The sequence below is a fragment of the Thunnus thynnus genome, chromosome 11 (assembly GCF_963924715.1).
Source record: "Thunnus thynnus chromosome 11, fThuThy2.1, whole genome shotgun sequence".
Taxonomy (NCBI): Eukaryota; Metazoa; Chordata; class Actinopteri; order Scombriformes; family Scombridae; genus Thunnus; species Thunnus thynnus.
In genome coordinates, this window is record NC_089527.1 from 22,816,319 (window position 1) to 22,837,755 (window position 21,437).

At 38.4% G+C, this 21,437-nt stretch overlaps 1 protein-coding gene across 2 annotated transcripts; it reads right to left on the bottom strand.

Annotated features, from left to right (window-relative positions):
• Window positions 1–15,907: 15,907 nt before the first annotated feature.
• tmem182a (transmembrane protein 182a) lies at window positions 15,908–21,012 on the bottom strand. Of its 2 annotated transcripts, XM_067603895.1 has the most exons (6): window positions 20,619–21,012; window positions 19,000–19,123; window positions 18,031–18,129; window positions 17,789–17,926; window positions 17,390–17,661; window positions 15,908–17,251 (listed from the first exon to the last, which is right to left on the bottom strand). In XM_067603895.1, exons 1-5 carry the CDS (start codon window positions 20,775–20,777, stop codon window positions 17,435–17,437), a joined length of 747 nt encoding a protein of 248 aa, XP_067459996.1. In that variant the 5' UTR covers window positions 20,778–21,012; the 3' UTR covers window positions 15,908–17,251; window positions 17,390–17,434. The 2 variants fall into 2 exon arrangements, with proteins under 2 accessions (XP_067459996.1, XP_067459994.1); XM_067603893.1 differs by having other exon boundaries at window positions 15,908–17,661; window positions 20,619–21,011.
• Window positions 21,013–21,437: the final 425 nt, after the last annotated feature.

Here is a 21,437-nt window from a genome sequence, read left to right on the forward strand (position 1 = left end):
CATACTAATCCCTTTTTTAAGGCAAAAATTTGCTGAATGGAGTTTGCTTTGTCTTTGGTACCCATCAGGCTGATCCACTACCACACATGTAATGGCCATGACCTCTCACCTTTAACCTATCTGATGGTGTATTGATTGTGTCTGGCTGAGTCTGGTACCACCACAGCATGATCAGTAGGACATTGTTAGGCTTGCATTATTATTGTCAATCATATCACAGTTTTAAGACATTTAAATTAAAGTAATCGTTTGACATTTTAGTAAATACGCTTAGATGATACCACTCTCATGTCTGTACATTAGCTTGGCATTAAGACTGGAAAGAAAAGAGGGAAAATAGCTAGCATGATGATGATTCATAAGTGTTTAAAATCTCAATTTATTGCTGGCTATAAAGTAAACCATGAAGTGTTTATTATAAAGGGAGTAGAATGAGTGAACGAGGGATTTTATTGCGCCCCACCAAGAAATATTTTGACACATGACCCCCCATTAAAACCACAACGTCTTACACTTTTTATCACAGATTAAACAAAACGAGGTGTACCATGTTCATTAGTGAGCATTAGAGGTGCTGGTAGGCGGATATTGTTACCTTTGTACCCCCTGTTTCCATTCCTTGTGCTGAACGGGCTGCTGGATGTAGCTTCATATTTAGACATGAGAGTGATATTGATCCTCTCATCTAGTAACTTGACTGCAAACAGTATTTCCCATAATGTTTAAATATTTCTTTAGTAGCTAAATTAGCTTCAGGTTTTTAAGGTTTTTAATGGGATTTTATTGAATGCTCTTGTGGTGACTTGACAGAGACACATCAGACACAATGGCTGTACTTTTGAACCAGCTTCACACAGGTTACTATAGGAGCAGACACAACAACTAGCCTACATGAACCAGAAAAGGAAGGCTCAACTCATCTAAGAGCTAGGCAACAGCTTTTATGCAGAGAGGCATTGGACTGATAGCACCTGGTTCACAAGATTAACATGCACTTAATTTCCTGAGTGGTTTTCTTACTTGTTAGACTTTGGTTGCAGTGCCATCAGAGCTGGAGAGAGTGATTTAGCTCAGAAAAAGAGGGAGAAATTCCACAAATAAAGTTACTGTCCAGACATATACACCTGTAACTATCAGGTATATGGCAAAACATTCCACGAAACAATAGACACATATAGCTATCATTTATCTTTTATACCAATGATTTTAAAATAATGCTTTATAGAAGGAATGGCAGCAAATGCAATTAAATTTCAATCATCAACTGTGGTTATGAACTTGTCTTTAGGTCATGATAATTAGCTGATAATATGAATGTAGTTTCTTTCAGGACTTCATCCAGTATAAAGTAATCAGTGAGATTTGCATTATCCCGAAGCAATATAAAGATTTGAAGCAGGTCTTGTAAGGATCCTGTACTTCGATGGCCGTCTGATTGTATCCAGACTGAAATGTAGAGACAAACAGAGTGCATTATGCGTCCTTCTCTAAGTTTGTTTTTCCCTGACTGTTTATTTTATCTGTCTGCATATTTGAATTAGTACCATGCAACTAAATCTGAACACTGAATTGAGAGCATTCAGCATTTTTACAGAATTTTCCTCCGTGCTGCCTGATACTATCATCCCTGGGAAAGAAAATTGAATAGTAGGTTATCATTTTATAAATCTTTTGTATTTATGTTACAAATGTTTTCAAACTAAAGAGTCAATGTTTGTTATCAACCGAATGTGATCTAATGCATGTATCCCCAAAGTGACATGTTGGTGAAGAAATCCTACTCCTAGGCAGGTTGAACTCTTGAACCTGTTTCTATCTGAGGATTGCTTGCTGACCTCTGGGGTTTGCTAGAGATATCTTTGTCTTAAGCCTGCTGTTTTAGAGACCATATTTGTTTGTAAGAAGGTGTAACGGTTTGTGGAAGTGTCCATTTAGGGACCAGACTGTTTTTAGCTTTGCTTCTGAAGAGGTATAAAGCTGTCTAGTTCGGGTTCACAATCTTTAGAGAAAGGGCTGGCTTTAGGGAAAGGGCCAGCTGAACAACATGCTTTCTCTCCAAAAATACAAGATGATTGTATTTTTGTTTGTGTTTGGACATTTGTATAATTGTTACTGATGATGTGATGGACTGTACAGGGTCGACAACTGCTTCAACAAGTAACAATGTTTAATGCTTTCTTTATGTCTCCATGTGCCTCTTTCTCAAGAAAATTTCCACAACATCCCTCATCACTATATTCTTTGCACATTGCAGGTGATATGTGTGTCTGTGTGTACATGAGTGTTTAATACATGCTCATGTAATTAAAACACCAGATCAATGCCACTGAACTGCTGGAAACCTTACAACTGCTTCTCAGGAGTGTTGAAAACATTCTTACTCCCTCTCTCCCTTCTCTCAGCTCTCAGGCTGTTGTCACACCCTTCAGGTGAGATAGCATTCAAGTGAAACCTTCTGACTTATTTTAACCTCCCCCATTCCTCCTGAGCTCTCTGGAGATGTTCCTTTGGCTCAGGCAGGTTTTTTTTTTTGAAGAGAAGAGGAGCACAGGAAGGACACCAGAACACAGAACACTGCTCGCGGTCACATCTGGGGCCCCCCAAAGACCAAAGGTCATGTGATAAAGGTGAAAGGGCAGTTTGCTGGCATTAGGCCAAGGTCAAGGCAGCAGAGGTCAGTATCTGAGCTGTCAGCCTCATCCTGCCCTTGGCCTTGAGCTGATCAATAAGAGCAGGGTCTCTGCTTGCCTCGGCCAAACGATCAATGAGACATTTACATTTAGCCCAGTCACTCAAACACATGTTGCCTGTATTCTCACAACAGCGACATGTATTTTCTCTCGCTCTGTCTTTCTTCTCTCATCAGCCTTTCCATTCATTGTTCTTCAGATAAAGGCTCACTCATAATGAGCGTACGGCTATCCCCTCCTCTCTCTGATGGTATAGGTGTGTTTTCCTTCAGTTCATCAGAAGCTCACATGAAATGTTTTTCAAAATCCAGAGAATACTGAAAAAAAAAATCAAATGGCTCTGAAGTTTGAGTTTGCGCACATTGTAAAACCAGTAGATATTTTATTGTTCTCTACTTTAAGGTGTCTTTTTAAATTTCTGTTCTTTTGCTGCTTTCATCGATGTGCAGTATTTGCATTGGTATTAAATTAATACCAAAGTCACAAGTGTATCTGATATGTTTTAATGATATGCTCATTCCTACATTTCTTTTTTTTTTTTTACTTAAACCTGCATTCATTTATTTTTCGGGGGACTGCTTTGGCACAACGAGCTGTAAACACAAAATTGAGACATTATCAGCTTATAAATTTCAGTAGTGAACGTGATGGCAAACAGTTGCCTATTTACACAACAGACTTGGAGCAACATTAGCGTTCATTTAGAGCTGTGTGTCTATCTAGGTGCAATGTTCACTCTTTTGGCTCTGGTTGGGTCTCCATCAACTCCTGAGGGAAAATATTTAGCCCTTAAGGTGTTAAATGCGTCCGTGTGTTACAAGCTAATCGCTAACTTTGTCTGTTTGTCATTTGATTCTGGACAGGTAGTGCACAGTGGTATTATCAGAGCTTTTTCACTGAAAACAGTTGCCTGCTGCTGCCAAAAACAACTCTGATATGATCGGTGAACCAAAATAGTAAAGTTGGGCACCCTAAAACGATAAAAAGAGCTGAAAGCAGCTAAAAGGCTCTGCAGAGCTGAGAGGAACTGCAGCGTCGGTGATAATTAATTCTATGTCAGTTCATATGAGAGACACCTTTCACATAGTCATTTGATCCATTGTTAATATTGAAATATTGATTAAAGCAGCTACGGCACAAAGTCTAACAATACATTTCTAAGTTCGAAAATTGGATTTTTTTGTTTTAACATATTGTCATGATTGGCTGCTTGTCAATCACTTTTTATCTCGTTTCTTGTTCTTCACTGTTAGCTCCCCTCACACTCACCACTTGCTGCTATCATGAACCTCCCTCCATCCTCTGCAGCTTCTCTGTGACATGGGACAGTTAGACAAACTGAAGCTATGTTGTTTGGACAGTGTTTCCTATTAAATGGCCCTTCCTTTATATTCACACATGGTGCATTTCCAGTCCCAGAGCAATTATACACATGACTACACTTGGAGCTAAAGGAACAGGCTGAATCTTTATCACCAGCCAAAGAGCAGCAGCACTGTGACTCCTAGCGAGCTGTCTGCCCTCTGTGCTTGTCTGCATTCCCAATAAAAGAAGAGGGAATATTATTTTGTTCTAATCAAGCAACCAGGATTTGGACAAAAAACCTTAACAGAAACTTCAATTAGCATTTTGCATTCTTTGCAAAATAACACCGCTGAAAAAGTGGAGATGATTATTCACTACAACTCAAAGTAGCAACATTGCCTAAATTGCTATGCATAAAATACTGACATATACAGAGCGACAAAGTCCTGACACTACCTTTGAGTTTGCCGCTGTTCCACTAGTGTCTAACTCAATGCGATCTCTCATTTCTTTTATTATAGCCTCTGCAACTCGACTCACCATAGACTCGTTTATTCTGATGAGCTTGTGACATTTAAGCAGCGATGGTCTAGAGCATATAGGAAATGGTGTTTGTGAAGGCCGTTAAAACAGAGGTATTAAAAAAAACAACAGTATATTTTGAAATTCAATTCATTTTGTAATCTCATTTTTAGCCACACCACCACTTTGGTTGAGACTGACATATCTTAATAACTATTGGATGGATCACCATGAAATTTGGTACAGACATCCATGTCCCCCTCACATTGTATTGTAATAACTTTAGTGATCCTCTGAATTTTCATCTAGTGCAACCATCAGGTCAAAATTCACATTTTCTAGCTTTTGGAGGCTCAGACATTTAGGTTTCACCTTAGCCACCTGTAGGGAAATATCAATATATTGGTATACATCATTCCTGGTGGCTTAGAATCACTAAATATTAATTTAAGAGCTCAAGTTCATTGCAAAGTGAGATTTACAATGGGACACTAACTCAGTGGCCAATGTCCAATGGCCATGTCTTTTAACCACCAGCTTGTCCATCTTCACCCTTTAATTTCTGGAATGTCTGGAAATCTGGATATTACTGAACAATAAAAAAATATCAGAACAAGGGTCAGAACAGAGGTCTAAGAAAATCTGGCAGCAGCTAAGATGAAGGTAGGACGTTTGAAGATGAGGAAGGATGTTTGAACCCGCACCCTCTTCTCAGTGTCCCAGTGGGGAGTGTATATCGGAAAGCAAGTCATGTATTATTTAGAGTCAGACATGCCTTTGTGCTTGATCAGAGCTTGATTGAGAGGGGCTGTAATTGGCTGTTTCCCCATGTAAGAATATGAACGTCTGCTCAGGAATGAAGGTGAGCCTGCAACCTCCACACAGATCTCGGTCAATAATGCAAAGTGCCTGAAAAGCATTTGACTCCTCTGTTGTCATGTACACGGAGAGGTCATATTATCAGTATACTGAGGAAACATTACTCCTTACTGGACAGCTTTAGGGTAACCTGCAGTCCTTGCGGTGTTATTTAAAGTACTTGTAGTCCAGAGCACATGAGTACTGTTAATGTGTCAGGGCCACGGGGAGACAGTGTTTTAACCAATCCCTAATTAAAGTAGAATCTCCGAGCAGTGTGAGGCTCCCAGTTCAGCCAACGAGTCATGGCTGATATGCTCTTTAAATCATTAGCCGCTGTGATTTGTAGCCACAGCACCTTGTTAACAGAACGGGGGCTCATAATCCTGCGACAAGATGCTCTGGTGTTTGTGGAGCAGTTCAAAGTGAAGCCATCAGTTTAGTTTATAAAGTGTGTAATTACTGTATCAGACTGAGTTACTATCACTCATTACTGATCACTATCTATCTATCACTACCTCGGACTGAGCAGAGGATTTTTATATATCCTAAACATGTCTGGAGGGGATCTTTAAACTAGCAGGAAGAGGCAGAGTTAGGTGACCTTTTTTTTTTCTTAAACATTTGGATTGCATTTACACCTGACTGAGATCTGACCACAATGTGAGTCAGACCACTTCTAGATGTTTTCTGGGCAGGCTGATATAAACACATTCTGATCACAGTGTGTTCTTCACTCTTTCACACCTTGTATTAATATGCATTTTTCCTCAGCCAGATATGATATTCACAGACAGATTGCATCATAATGCAAAGTGTTAATGGGGTTGTTATGAGTGTGTCACAGGATGCTCTCTAAAAAGAAAAGACATTCTTCTTTAAGAGGTATGTTCACATGACAATACACAGCTAAGGCATCAACCAGGAATATTGAAATTATTGTTTAGACCCAACAGCATTCACTAAACACTCACAAACACATTCACTTATTTAGTTGTAACCCTCAAAGCTTCAAAACCTTTTGATCTTTTCTGCACCTGTTTATCCACCTCTGGCTGCTTTAAATGAGATATCAGTTTACCTGAAACTATCCTCTAATATAACCACTTCAACAATTTACCACACTTAGTGAATTGGAAAAGGGCCTTTTCTACATGCAGTTTATGTTAATTGGCAACTATAAATTGCTCATACATGGGGGTGAATGTGCGTGATGGATTGATGTGGCCTTGGCTGTCTTGGTGTTTAGGGTTCCTATTAGAATTAATGTAAAAAATGAAGTTATACTGGTTTGTAGTGTTAGAGTATCTGTTTTATGAAGATTTTGCAACCCACAAAAGGTTCTACAAATGATTTTCTGAATATTATATTCATGTTTGGACACAGGAGGAGGCCCTCAGCATTGTTTTTTCAGAGAATAGAGGGGCTTTACGTATGACATGGAGCACTGAGGTTTGTGGTCGGAAGCTTCTGCTGTCTGTTCCTGATGATCAGCTCAACCTTTGTCGTCAGATATTGTTATAATAAACAAGCTAATCAATTCACTTTACATGAAGAGATGCACACATTGAGATGGGAGCTCAATTTTATGTTGTTTTATTTCCTTTTTACAGTAACTCAGACAATCAGTGAACCATGAATAAGTGCTATGAATAGACAAATGCTGCCTTACCAGACAGACTGTATTTGAATAACAAATTCGAACAAAAAGCAGGTTAACCTTCAAGCTATAGTATACAGTGATTCAGTGTTAAATATGCATTCAGAAGATTTATTGTCCTGCGTTGATAGGTCTGTGAAGTTGGACAAATGCCACCAAAAATGGTCTACCCTGCTCCCCCCCACCACCACCCCTCTCTGTCTTTTGTCAACGCTCAGATCTACAATCAAGATAATCCATCATTGTGGCACATAATGCAGAAAAAAGATAGTAAACTCAATCTGAGAAAATGTATTCCCAGGGACTGAAATGAGAATAAAATGCTGCTTAAGCATTTAGTGAAGGTAAAAAAGGAGAAGACTGCAGGTGACACACCCTCAAACTTGACAAACAGAATAAATATTCATTGATATTCTGATGGACTTCAGCTCTGTTAGAACCAGATGCCCTTTCTATTTATAAATTTATATTTATAAAACATGAAAAATACTCTTGAGAATGACATGCAAATCTTTACTGTAATAATGCAAAAGAATTATAAACTTATTATAATTATGTCAGTCTGTGTATCTCTTTTGCGCTGGTTTCAAAAATGTGGAACAGATTAATAAAACATGCAGGAAGTGTGAGCAATCATTATGAATCTGTGGCATGAAAATCAACCTGAGCAAAATCCAGAGTAACTGATCACATTTCATATAACTCTGCACTACATTAATTCTAAAATAAAGCCAAATACATCAAATGTGCTGCAAAGTTCAAGGCTGCTAAATTGAGAAGATGCCAACTACAAGCAACAGGAACAGGTTGAAGGAACAGATGGCGAGGCAGGAAAGGTAGAGTTCAAACAAGAAGAAATGCCGAGATGCTGGAAAAGCTGCAGAAAGGTCAAATGCAGAATCATCACAGGAATACACAACATACTGGCAGGTGCTATTTCAGTTACAACAGGTACAGATCAGCGTTGAGTAGAGCTTGATTTAGATGTGGGTTTTAGGCTATTACCAATACAGATGTTTTCCAACAGATGTCATCACTTTATGCCAACATCCAACAACTCTTAACCTGATTGTTTTAGTTTCTTTAGTTTTTCAATGATGGAGGGTCTGAAAGCCTCTGAAGCAGAATTTGAACCATCAAATCACACTAAAACACATCATTAAATTTGTATTAAATTAATAATTTTAGCAGGTGACAAATACCATCAATTCAACAGATTTAATTACAGTCTGCTGTACAGTATATCAGATAGATAGATAGATAGATAGATAGATAGATAGATAGATAGATAGATAGATAGATAGATAGATTCATAGATAGATAGATAGATAGATGTGAGCAGTGACTGGCCCTGGGTCGTGCACAGGCCAATACAAACACACACACACACACACACACACACACAGAGAGAAACAAACAGAAACTAGTATGTTGACCACAATGTAGAGTCTGATGTCATTTTTGCTATTTAGCTTCACATTCTGCATAGAGTTGCAGTTGACGGGGTGACGATTCTCAATGGGATCAGCAGCACTAGTGGTCCTTTTATAATGGTGAGTCATTATGTAAGTGATGCTAAATGCATTTTAAAGGATAAGAATTCACTGCATATAAGAAATGCGACCATACGCAACACACACACACACGCAAACCTCTGTAGTCTATGAGCTCCATTCAGTAGGTGAGTTTTGAATAAAAACTATAACATCCACAATCAAACCCTCATGCAGCTGTGACATATAAACGCTATAGTCATGAGTAGTATGTTGTGTCATGTATTCAACCTTTACTTTCATTGTTGCCTGAGAATGACTCATAAATACCTTGATTTGCTACTTTAGTGGCAGCCAGTACAAATGCTTTGCAAAAAGACATTCAATGCGCCACAAAGTAAAAAGGGGTTTTGCTTCTGTACATTTTGGCAGAGCTGAATGCAATCGTGGTGACTGGTGGGTCTTTACAACAGGAGAAAAGTCCTCTGCTGTAGACTTTTATACTGCTGCCAGAAACCACAGAAGAAACTACACAAGCTCAAACTTTAGAAGAAGAAGAACAAGATGTCACAGTGCTGACCAAAAACAACAAAAACTATAACATCTCAACAATTGGCATTGTAAATGGTATTTGATTTAGTTTTTATCAGGCAATTAGAATATCTTTAAAATGTTCAAGTTTAAGATTATTATTTACTATTATTACTATATACTGTATGTATTATTATTTTTGTCATATAATCTATTTTAGTGCAGTAGTTCAAATGCAACATAAGACATGATGTCAAGTTGCTTAACAACTAATTTCCTTCTGTCCTTTTCCAAATAACACCCTTTACAGTTTACAAGGTCTCTGCAATGGAAAATACTGTTTGTTTGATAATCGTGTTTCAGAATCATTTCAAAGTCCTAAAACTTGAATTTGTCTTTCTGAAAGATACACAAGTATTCTGGAGTGACAGAAAACCAAAAAACACAGATATACCAATAAGTTGCAAAGATCTATCAGTAGGTTAACATTATTGTCTTTAGCAGAATCAGAACATTAACTGTTTAGTGCAGATTATTCTTAAGCTTCATATTGTTTTTCAAATGCACACATATTGAAATCGTTAGTATGTAAATGTTAAACATCAGTGCACACATCATCACCAGTGTGTGTGTGTGTGTGTGTGTGTGTGTGTGTGTGTGTGTGCTTGTGGCTTCCAGAAAATGGTATCTGTGATTATTCATGTCTTTCAGAAGAATGATTAAATATTCCTTACCCTCAGAGCAGCGAAACAAATGAACCACAGCTGCGTTCTAACAGGAGCTGACAGATCTTTTAAATAATGTTTATTTATCAACGGTAACATTTACCAGCCCTCGTATGGTCCCTCTGGCATGTGATTCAACTGCCTGAAGCCTGGCGGTGCCTCTTCAGTTGCCATTTCCTTTACTTTGTAAAACTTTGCAGAACTTTGCAGCGTGTTTTTCGGGGCTTCTCTCCTCTGCTCTCATATCTTCAGATATGAACAAGAGAGCGAGCAGAGAGGGTGAAATGAAGGTTGTATGCAAGGTTTTAAGAAGTTTGCACAGGTGGAGAAAGGAAAGGACAAAGTGAGAAATAAAATTGTTTTTTGAGAGAGATGTTGAGATCCTCTTTGTTCCCAAAGTTTTAAATTATCACACTGTTGAACAAACATGTGTTTAATGACAGATTAACAGAGAGATGTTTTACAACTAAGTATAAGGGCAAGCTAAATTGCTATTCAAATGTATAAATTAATAAATGAATATATGAACATTTTATCATCTGCATGGAGATACATTATTCACTGCTTTCTTCTTCCTCAGCATCCATGCTAAGGATATCATTATACTTCAATTAATACAAAGTCCACTTTTACCATTGCAAAACCACACTCCACACTCTACGCGCAAAGATTTTACTTTCAAGAAATGTCAGTCCTACTCGGGGTCAAAGGTATAATTTTGCAAGTTGAAACCAGTATAAAAGCACGGCAGCAGCCACAGGATGCACATGAAGCCTGTCGGTCGTGCGGCTGAAGCTAAAGGATCCTAAACATTAGGCTTTAATTGGAACCTTCGACTAAAGAAGATGATTCGTTGTCTAACATGCAGCAAAGTTTCACAGAAAATGAGCAGGTAAAGCTTTCGACTTATGTCTAGTCTGAATATTTCTCTCTGTGCTACAGTTTCTTTTCTCTTGCCTTTTATTGTGTTTCTTTCTGTGTCTTTTAGTTGACGAGTATCAGGTTTGCTGCATGAGAGTGGTATCCTTCATGATGTGTTCAATATAGTGCTTAAACTAGAAAAATTAACCTTTTCTTTTGTAGTTTAAGCTTCTTTATTCACTCATTTCCTCTCCTAATCAGATCCATATTACTGTAGTGCACATATACATTACCTCAAGCCAAAGAAAGAGCTCCTGTTGTACATTTGTGTCCGAATCTCGGCACAAGAAGTCTGGTTGTGCTGTTGTAACTTTAGAGAGATGTCACCTAGGTTATTATCCAGGCGATGTGACTCTAATTTCAGTACCAGTGTAGTTCAAGTGTTAATAATAGGCCTGTGTTTGCTTTGCAATAATTTCAATTCATAATACATAATTTTCATAAATGTTACTCTAATGAAGGGAGGTTGCATACGAAGCAACTCTTATGAATACACATGAAGAGTGAAACAAAGAGAGTACAAATCATTTGAATAGTTACATTAGAATTGTATATTTTGTTTTCTATTAAATATGGTAAACAGTGCTCGCGCCTGTTTATTTTTTGAATCCATTTACACACACTGACATGCATAAGACTAACAGATATGACAGTGCCCTCTTGTAAAATGGCATTAATAAACATGTGTAACATTAAAACGGTCTGAGGGATTACGGTTCAGCAGGATGGAACATTTTATTTTACCGCTGAGACGTTCTGGATGCAGAATCAGAGGTTTAAAGCGGCGTGAAGTGAACCTGTGTGTGAGGAAATTTAGAAGAAAAATGCTGTTGAAGGATTTTGCTCCTTTAAATATAATACAAGTTATTAGTTTCTGTTCAGATTGTGAACTTTTTATACTGTGAGTTAATGAATTTGACTTTATGAATTGCTAAAAAATACACTGGGGAAAAATAATGAATAAATACATTTGATAGAAGTTAAGAACACTTTCATAAGAGCATCACAAAAGGAAATACACTTAAACTGACTTCATTCTGACCATCTAATTTATTGTTTATTTAAATTGATAGTCACTTACATCTTCTGCTGAAAAAATGACAACCTTGTTTGTGAATTTCAGAGCTTTTTAACTATATAAAATGAATAAAAAGTCATGAAAACATAAAAAACTAAGATTACTTCAAAAGTATTAATATAACAAAATAAGAATAAAATGAGAAAATAGCGAAATGTGAAAATAATCAGATTATACAATCTCACATTTTCTCTAACAATTTTAAATAAAGAAGTGACTTTACTGTTCAGCTTGGGACAAAAAGGTACAGCACTGGCTTTGAAGCCCCTGATGCCTGCCTCGCTAAAGCCCTGTGTCACAACACTGCATAGGAAATGATATGCAAGAGCTATATTTGAATATTCATGACTAAATCCATCAGCTGTTTGCAATGTAGCATTAATTAATTGCTGGAGGGGAAGCTACATCCAAATAAGGAGCCGAAGCAGTTGGTGTTTAACCACGGCAATCCCAAAGAAAAGAATTAAAAAGTGAGAAATTTGTAGCTACTGGGTGCTAACACAGCGTGGCTCTTTCAAACAGCATGTGATGTATCAAACTGAAAGATTTTACTGATTCTTTTAACAATTAACACACACCTTTAACTGTGTTTTAAGTGACAAAGACAACAGAGTAAAACTTAAACTTGGCATTGAAATAATTTCTGATAGGTAACTCGGTCTTAAATGAAGTCGCTCTCTGTATAGGACTTGTTGGATTTGTGGATACATACTGTGCGTGCCATTAAAAGTGTATAAATATGCAAGCGGAAAGATGGTTGAAGAGTCCCAATCATCTCCTACACAGTTGCTCTGGCAATTAAAAGAGGGCCGCTGAGAGGAGTTTCACTGTGAAATACATTAGCATGCCTTTGAAACAAGAGACCTTGAGTATGAACAAGGGCCATCCATACACACTTTGGAATGTAATTTATATGCACAAACTGAGGTGTGAGGCCAGAGGATGTTAGAGGGGCAGAAAGGATCCTCTCAGTACAGGTGTAGCTCTTACTGGCCAACATTGTAACACCAGTTTCTATACTGCCAGTCATCAGTGAGGTCCTCTGAACTTACAATAACAATAAAAACGTAGATAAAGATAATATATGAGATATATAGATAATTGTATGCTCTGCTTGTACTTTAATATTTCCTCTATGATCTTAAAGAATTATGTTGCCTCATCAAAGTGTTTAATGTTTTAAGCTGAGCAACAATAGAAGTGTTGATGTTCAAATGTTTGCTCGATGACCTGAGTTTCTTTTTGTGCCGTTGCCACCGGTACCCTATGTGCTCAACTCTCTGAATTATGCATGGTGATTATATGATGTAGTCCTCTGAATTGTAAATTCTCACAATTATACAGCCCATTGTCTATTCATTATTTCAAAACGAATGGGAAATTATGTAAAACTATCTCTAAAGAGGAAAGCAGCGTGTAATATGACTTGCCATATTGTTCATGCAATTCAAATACTTTGCCTTTTTCTGAGAGTTGAAAGTAATCAGATTTAAATAAAATCTGACTGGCATGTCATGTGGGATTATGATACATTTGGAAGATAAGCTATGATAACTACGCGCCATGAGGTGAGAGCACTCAGGCAAAGAGTGTTTTCCAATTAACTTAAACCTCCCTCAAGGTTAAATATACAAGTGTTGACTGAGAGTCGAACTTATCTTCTTTTCTCCACCAGACGAGTGAAGGACTTCAACATGTCCCACATCGTCTCTCTGCTTCTCAGTGGGCTTTGTTTTCTGATCGCATCACTCGAGCAGCATATACAGTATACACATACTCTATACTTACATACTGTAGATGTCAAAGCAACCATTATTATGTATTTTTAAAGCCTCAAGACATGTTCGTTGACATATAAAAACACTTGGAATTATCATTTTTGTCTGATATGGTTTTTTCATAAAAAGGTTCAACAGCCTTTTTTTTGATTCCATCTATTTCTTCTCCGTCACCGAAGAAACCAGAATCTATGAATATGCAAATATTTTTATACTATCATTGACTTCCAAACCAATTGTGATGTTGCAGAATCGTGCTTGTACGTACATATTTTAACCTCAGATTTTCATTGAGAGCAGAGGAAGTTTCCCTCTTCAACAGATGAATGTGAAAACAGTCTCCTAGTGTCAAACTATGCACATACATCTTTCTGCACAGTGAAGCTCAAACGTCACGGTGAATTAACAATAAGTAAAAACACATTTCTGAGTAGAGGGTGACTTTAATATTTCATTTATAAATAGCCGAAAATAGATTGTCCGCTACTTTGAAGCATATAGCATATGGACCATTAGCTCCAGCACACATTTATGAGCTGTTGTGTGTGTACGTTTACCTGCACTCAACCTCAGATCCTCCAACGAAACTCTGCTAGCAGTCCCCTGATCTAGACTTAGACTAAAGCAGAAGCAGCACATTTGCTGTCAGAGCTCAGGAGCTTCCTGTTGCAATTTGACTTCTCGCTTCCACAGAGACTTCCTTCAAATCTCTACACAAAACTCACTTTTATAAACTTGCATTCCTGCATTAAGTGGTCTTTCCTGTCACTTTGTCTTGTTCCAGTCAACAGTTATTTTACTGTATTGTTTTTCCATGATGTATTTGTAACTTTTATTTGAAAAGTGCTTCACAAATAATGATATTATTAGTTTTATTTTAGTATTAAACTCACAATTCTTCTCACTTTTTAAGATATTTTTTCTTTATCTTTTATTTTATAGCAATTACTTTGGCTGTGGACACGAAAAATCAGTTAGATACAGAGAGATCCTCATCATGAGTATTAGATTATTGATTGTGATATTTTGTCACTGCTTTTAATTGATTATATCTTGTGAGCCAAAGGTAAATCTATTCTATTCTATATAATTTAACATTTTTTTTCAGTAGAGCTATGAAAGCACAGAGATTCTCATCCTCATCCATTTTTAAAAAGCAGGTTTTTGCAGAGCTTGTCTTGAGTTGCACCATGTATAGGCTGTAAGGACCTGCAGTGAGACCGCTGCTTCCTCCTCCTCCTCCTCCTCCTCTGGAAGTGTTACCCTCTCATCCTCTATCACCCCTCATCCGCTATTCTCCTCCTCACCTCCTGCTGCACTCCATCCCTCTGCTGAGCACAGGTATTTGTTTAGGAATCTCTCGGTGGAAATTATACTCCATCTCCGGCGCTCCCTATCAACACACAATTATCATGGGCAATCATGCAGAACAGTGTTGAATTCAGCTGGGACTCCCACTCTGATGACATTACTGACTGCAAGGCCCAGCTTCTTCTGGAGGTAGCCTGCTCCACACCTGCATTAAAGCTCTCTCTCTCCTTCTTTCTCACACACTCTCACTCGGATATGGATAGAGGGATTATTAAACATTTTTTTTTATCTTATTAGGATTTCATTTAAACCAGGAAGTCCACCAGATAAGGAATCTCTTTCCTACAGGGAGAGTTTGCAGAAAGAACCAAGCTCCAACCTGAAACAGGACAAATCCTGTGATCTTATCTTACATTGTATTAGCATCTGGCAACCTCTGTGGCCTCGTCTTGTTGTGTCCTGCAGTGGTTTAGCTCGGTGTAGCTTCTCATATGTCTGTGTTGAAGTTTGGAGCAGCTTCCCTCTGAGTGTGTGGACAGTAATACTTCAGCAATTTGGAAGTGTGAATCTCCATCTGTAAAGGCAAAGTCAATCTCAGAAAGTAATCAATGCCTTACTTGGCATCACTCCTTCCTGCATTATGAGGGTAACTGCAGATGCATTTCCTTATGTATGGTAAGTATATTATAAAGCTCAAAAGGCACAGAGTTGATACAGGCACACGAGAATCAACACAGGAGTCCATTCAGATCCTGATCAAATGCTTCATTCATGAGTGAAATTACCATCCGTCTGTCAGCCAAGGTGTGAATTCTTTCATCTTCAGCTCCTAGCTCTGAAGTTGTCATTAAATGCATAACACCACATACACCACACACAGACTCCAGATAAGCAAAAATGGAGTTTTTGCTTCCTAGGCTGTAGGTTGACGTGTGAATCAAGTGAGACAACATTGCCCTCTTGTGGTACTTTAGCTGAATCTTCTGTATTTTTCCCAGACCTTTGTTACAATGACAGAACGATATGATGAAGACATCAGAGTTTGCCTTTACTTCTTTATTTTATTGGCAAATACATCACAGAAGAAGAATTTAAGAGTTATTTGGACAAACATGATATGATATAAGAATCTCACAACACACATAACAGCTCATAGAGGAAAAACCCAACAAAAACAATGACAGAAATGCAACATTAAAAAAATGCATTCATGCTACAAGCTTTACTTATAAACAGAATAAACTGTGTTGACCCTGTGAGCTGGTCAAACCATGACCAAATAACGGCACAGTTTCAGGCTATGTACAACAGTAAAATTATACTGCAGAAAAGATTAAGAATCATACACTCTGTGAAATATGAATATTTGATTATATTAAAGGATAAGTCTGATATTATTCTATATTTTCATATTGTTAACAAGTCAAGTGAAAAGACCAGAAGCAACAATGAATTGATTCGACTAACACGTATTGTCTGTGTATCCAAAGCTTGAAACAGCTTATTCCTCTGTGACATAGAGCTACATTATATTACTGGGTGACATGTTGCTGTGATAAGTTACTGTGATGAACACTGTACACTGGATGCTGTAGTTTATATTGAGTTGATCCCGCATACACTGTCCTGCTGCTGTAAATACTCACCAGAACACCACATGTGTATTGACCTGCAGCTGGAGATAGTACCCAACAAATGCCATATTTATTCCTGTTTCAGTCCTGTTTGAAAACTACAGCTGTTCTGGAGATTCTTTTAAAAATAAATGCATATATTCATGGTCTGTTTTTAAAAGATTTACTTATTTAAGATTTAAGTAATGAGAGACTAATACACTTGATCTTTTCATTAGAAAAAAAAGAATATTATCAGCCTTATCCTTTAAACTGAAAAGGCTGCTGGCCAGCACCCTCTCCAAACACACATTAGTTATATACAGAATATACTGTAAAAAGCATTACGCCACACCACAAGCTTATTACTATCCACATTTTTCACACTGTATAAAGTGTATTGTGTCTTAAAGTGTAAATATTGTAATACTTGTTCAACCAAGTGCTGATATAAACCAGGGAACAGTCTTTTTCACCTCTCCAGCACTCTTTCACACAAGCATGAAATGCTTCAATGAACTACATTTTCCTCATCAAATCATAATCATGTGATTGCTGGTGATTATTATACCCTCGTAATTGTCATCAGTCAAGATTCAATCAAAAATATTTAATATTTATGTGTGATCAGCCTTGTTGAGAATTCCCCACATAGTGTACTATCTAAGGATAGCCCAGAACTGTATGTAATATAGCTCAAAGTAGCTCAGGATGGAGCGATTATGATCCCATTTCCAAGCTCAACAATGGTTGCCATGTTTTGAACCTGAAACAAAGTGTTCAAGCCTGTCAGATCATTTATACCACAGAGCTGCCAAACAGTCTTGCTCTCACAAGGCAGAAAAATTGTGAACATATCAGTCTGGCTGTAAAAAAAAAAACAAAAAACAAAATAAACCCCCACCTGTATTCCAGACATCTCAATCCCCACCCTCTAAACTGCTGCTGGTCAGTGGTAGTGAATCTGGATGGTTCGGCCTATAAGGAGGAAAAGAAGGCCAGCCAGGAGGCAGAAGAAGATGCCAACGGGGGCAAACATGAAGGACAGACCATAGTTGAGGGACAGCTTGAAGTTTGGACACACTGCAGAGCGCTGGTGGTTTATGTAGACATCCACCACTTCCAACACCTCCACCCACAGGACGTACATCACCACCACACACAGCAGGAAAAGACCTGGTGCAGAGGAGGGCAGCAGATGCAAACTGATGAGACTGTGATGCTCTCTCACTCAGTTTTCTTACAAACCAGTGGATCTAAAACAGGGGGTAAAAATAATCATTTAACTGTTCTAAAGCCTCACCAGATGCCAGGAAGAGGCCTCCTCCTGCTTTGTACAAGCGGTGGCTGGCGAACGGAGCAGCACAGATGATGAAGAACCCACCGAGCACTACAGCTGCCACACCAATGAGCATAAAGATACTCCAAAAGCCTCTGTAGACTGAAAAGCAGAGATGTTAGCCAGTTGTATATACAGTCATGATATTACTGAAGAATATAAACTCACTTTGAACAAAGAGGAAAATGTAAAAAAAAAACACTTACTTATGGCTGAGTCATACTCTGTGGAGTTGTGGGTCTGATGAGACACGGGGAATGGGAAGAGGTAGGCATGTATGCATACTTTTGAGTGAGGCTGATTTGCTGGAGAGGGAAAGAATATACTTTAACTTTTGTATCATAATAAACAGAAAAGAGATGAAAATTGGAATCTTACAAGTAAACAAACAGTTTGAAATTGGAGGACAGCACTTATAAACTTGTTAGAATAATGGAGCAAATATAATGACATGATATCTTCCTCACGGCAGTTCAGTTGCCATACAAGAAAGATACTATATATGCATCATATTTACACAGTGATGACTCATATTTGTAACTCTTTTGTTTTCTCAGTGGGAGACTCTGACTGCATGATCCCTTTTTACTTTGTGACAAGTGTTTTGTGGATTGACACGTTCAATTTGACAACAAGGGAACAGAAATGATTATTCCGCACTTTTTTTCTGCTCATTTTTGGAGGGGGGTTTTGTTGTGTTTTGTTTTATTTTATATTCTTTTCCTACTCTCTTCCCTCTTCTCTTCCAGCATTTGAAATTCCTCAGATCCTTACAAGGTCCTTTCGGCACTGGAGGCTGTTTCTGACAATGACCCACCATTCAAAGTCCCCATCAGAAAATAGACGGCACACAATCACCTGACAAAGGGCCGGAATAACATCACATGGTGGAGCCTCTGAATAGTCACATGAGAAGGTTTCTAGCACCATGGTGTCATACTCCTTTTTTTTTATAGATGGAATAGCAGTAAATCAGAGAGCTGATATTTATTCTGCAGCAGAGTCATAGTGCTGCCATGTGACTCTTTTAAAGGCATAACATTGGAGGATATTGTTCTCCTGCCCAATCGTCAGCTTGAGAGGAAAGAGAATGGGACCAATTCAGAAGAAAATAATAGGTTGTTTCAATCAGCTTGGATTGGAACAACATAGCATTATGTGTCCGTCTCACTTACTGAACCAGAGCGTCCAAAGCAGGTTGTCATCAGCCGCGTTTCCTCCAAAGGAACACCTCCAGAAAAATCCCTCATGGTATAGAGTAATATCACTAGCACCCTCCTGCACCACCACATCGTAAGGCTGGAGGAAAGAAGAAAAAAAAGACAATAAATACTGTATATTCTGACTCTAAAAAGACTGAAGAATATGGTTTATACAAGTACAGTAATTCATGCACTCCACGTTATCTGTCAGAGCAATTAAGGCCTTAGGCAGGTGTGCAGTGAGTCGCCACAGCGGCACAGAGCAGCTGCTAAGTCAGGTCAAAGGTTGAGCTGAACGAGCACCTCTAACCTCATGCAGGTTTGATTTGGTGTCGAGCAAGTGTGTAGGCCGAAGGAAACACTCATTATTGGTGGTCACTATTTTTGCACAAGAGCAACAGGGTATCCAACACATATCATGCCTCATCAGATGTTTTTATGCACAGAAATGAGAGAAGGCTCTGAAGACGGTGGTTCATCAAGTTTCATAAAGTCAAGCTTAATCCAGTCAGGGTGGAATGTATTTTGTGACATTTTTGGACATCTGCTCAGTTAGTTTGTTTTAAAATTCAGATAGGAAGGAGTCCTGTCTACACTATATAGGACTGTGGCTCTCAACTTGGTAATTAGGACGTCCCCAAAGGGGATGCAAATAACTCTTAGGTATCACATGACAATTAACAGGGAATCACAAACATATTTCTTCAACACAAAATGTCTAGTTTATTTGTTTCTCTCTTTGATAATTCCTTTTTTCTTGTTAAATACTGAATAGATTTAGCCTATTGGGCCTCTAAAAAATCAGACAGATATACAGTAAACCTGTAGATAGGGATCATACAGAAACAAGCCAAAAAGGAACCAGTGCGATAAGGATGCTAACAAGAAGAATTAAAACATCTGTATTCTGATCTTACACCTTTTCAAGCATTATCCTCTATTATATATCCTATTTGTCAAGAGTTATGATTGATTAAATTCACAAAATTAGATACTCTCATTACATTAGTATGTACTGTATATACTACATGGTACCACTTTGGTTTTATTGTATTGATATCATGTCTCAATTCCAGTATCAGCGCCCACTATGAAAAGCTAGATATGTTCTAGTCGATGATATTTAATACAGAACCATACCCCAGGGACTGCTGGTATTTGTATTTCTATGACAGGGGCACATGGTACAAGCTATGTCTCAGTCACTGCATAGCTGTACACATGCTACATTAAACAGTATCTGATTACATGAAGAGGTCCTGCAGGGATGACTCTCCCTGCCCTGCAGTTCATCTACTGAGAGAATGATTGGAGCGACTCATCAGTGTCTAAAATAGAAGAACATTTAATCTTGTTTCAAGGCCTACCATTGTAAAATGTTGTACTGTAAGTGTTCTTCACAGCAAACCATTTATAAGTTAATTTCTAAATATTCTTCAAGTCTATTTACATGAATAGAATTACTAAATTACAAATTTGAACATTTTCTTGCATCATTTTTTACCTAAAAACACAGGATAATGTAAACTTATCAAATGAAAACAGACTTCTGAGCCTCTCTGATCTGCTGCTGTTTGAAGTCCAACACCCACCTCTATAGTCACCCCACCCGGGCCTGGAGATCCGTCAGGGTTTGAGTGGCAACTCTCTGAGGCCAGCAGCCAGTAGTCCGTTCCAAATGAGAGGAGGATGAACACAGCTGCCAACGCCCCAAAGAGCCCCGCAAAAAACAGTGCCACATTAAGCTTCATGATCAAGGACTGAGCAGCCGCTCGGCTACTGGATTCCCACACTCAGTCTGACTTTCCTCTCCAACTACAATGAGTGCATGTGACAAGCTGAGGCAGAAACAGTCACTTCTCTTGCACTGTAGTACATCCACAGAGTGAGATTGGTTGTTATTCTGTCCAGCTGGTTTATGTTGGGTTACTGGATTTTGACTCCTCTCCTGTCCCTCTGTCTGTGTTATGGGAGGACAAGGTTGTGCACATGACTCCTTTGGACCCTGCTGGGGTCTGCAGCCCACCCACCACCACCACCCTCTGGGCTATTTTTGGGGTCTGATTGAAGGCACTTTACTGTGGGTCTGAGTGTGCAGAGCAGTTGGAGAGTGTGAAGGGAGGGGGATCTACGCAGAAATAACTGGTGGCAACTGGACACCCAGCGTCTGCACGGGAATGTCAGGGCAGGGTGAGACTGAAAGGACAGAAGAGGAGCAAAGTATCTTTCAACACGCAAAGCTTCAGCCCCACCAGGACAACGCACACATAAACAGACATACACACACACCAGTAGCTGCCGTTTCCTGTAAAAGGAGGAGATGAAAATAATTGTATCAGACCACAGAGGTAATTATCGACTGAAGTTTTATAAACAGATTAGGCATTATGGTATTAATACTAATGTTTAAA

Coding starts and splice junctions, on each gene's coding strand:
- tmem182a (XM_067603895.1), bottom strand. CDS start 20,777: ATGAAGCTTAATGTGGCACTGTTTTTTGCGGGGCTCTTTGGGGCGTTG. Junction 18,130..18,999: donor GCTTTGGACGCTCTGGTTCA/GTAAGTGAGACG, acceptor TTCCCTCTCCAG/CAAATCAGCCTCACTCAAAA. Junction 17,662..17,788: donor AGGCCTCTTCCTGGCATCTG/GTGAGGCTTTAG, acceptor CCTCTGCACCAG/GTCTTTTCCTGCTGTGTGTG.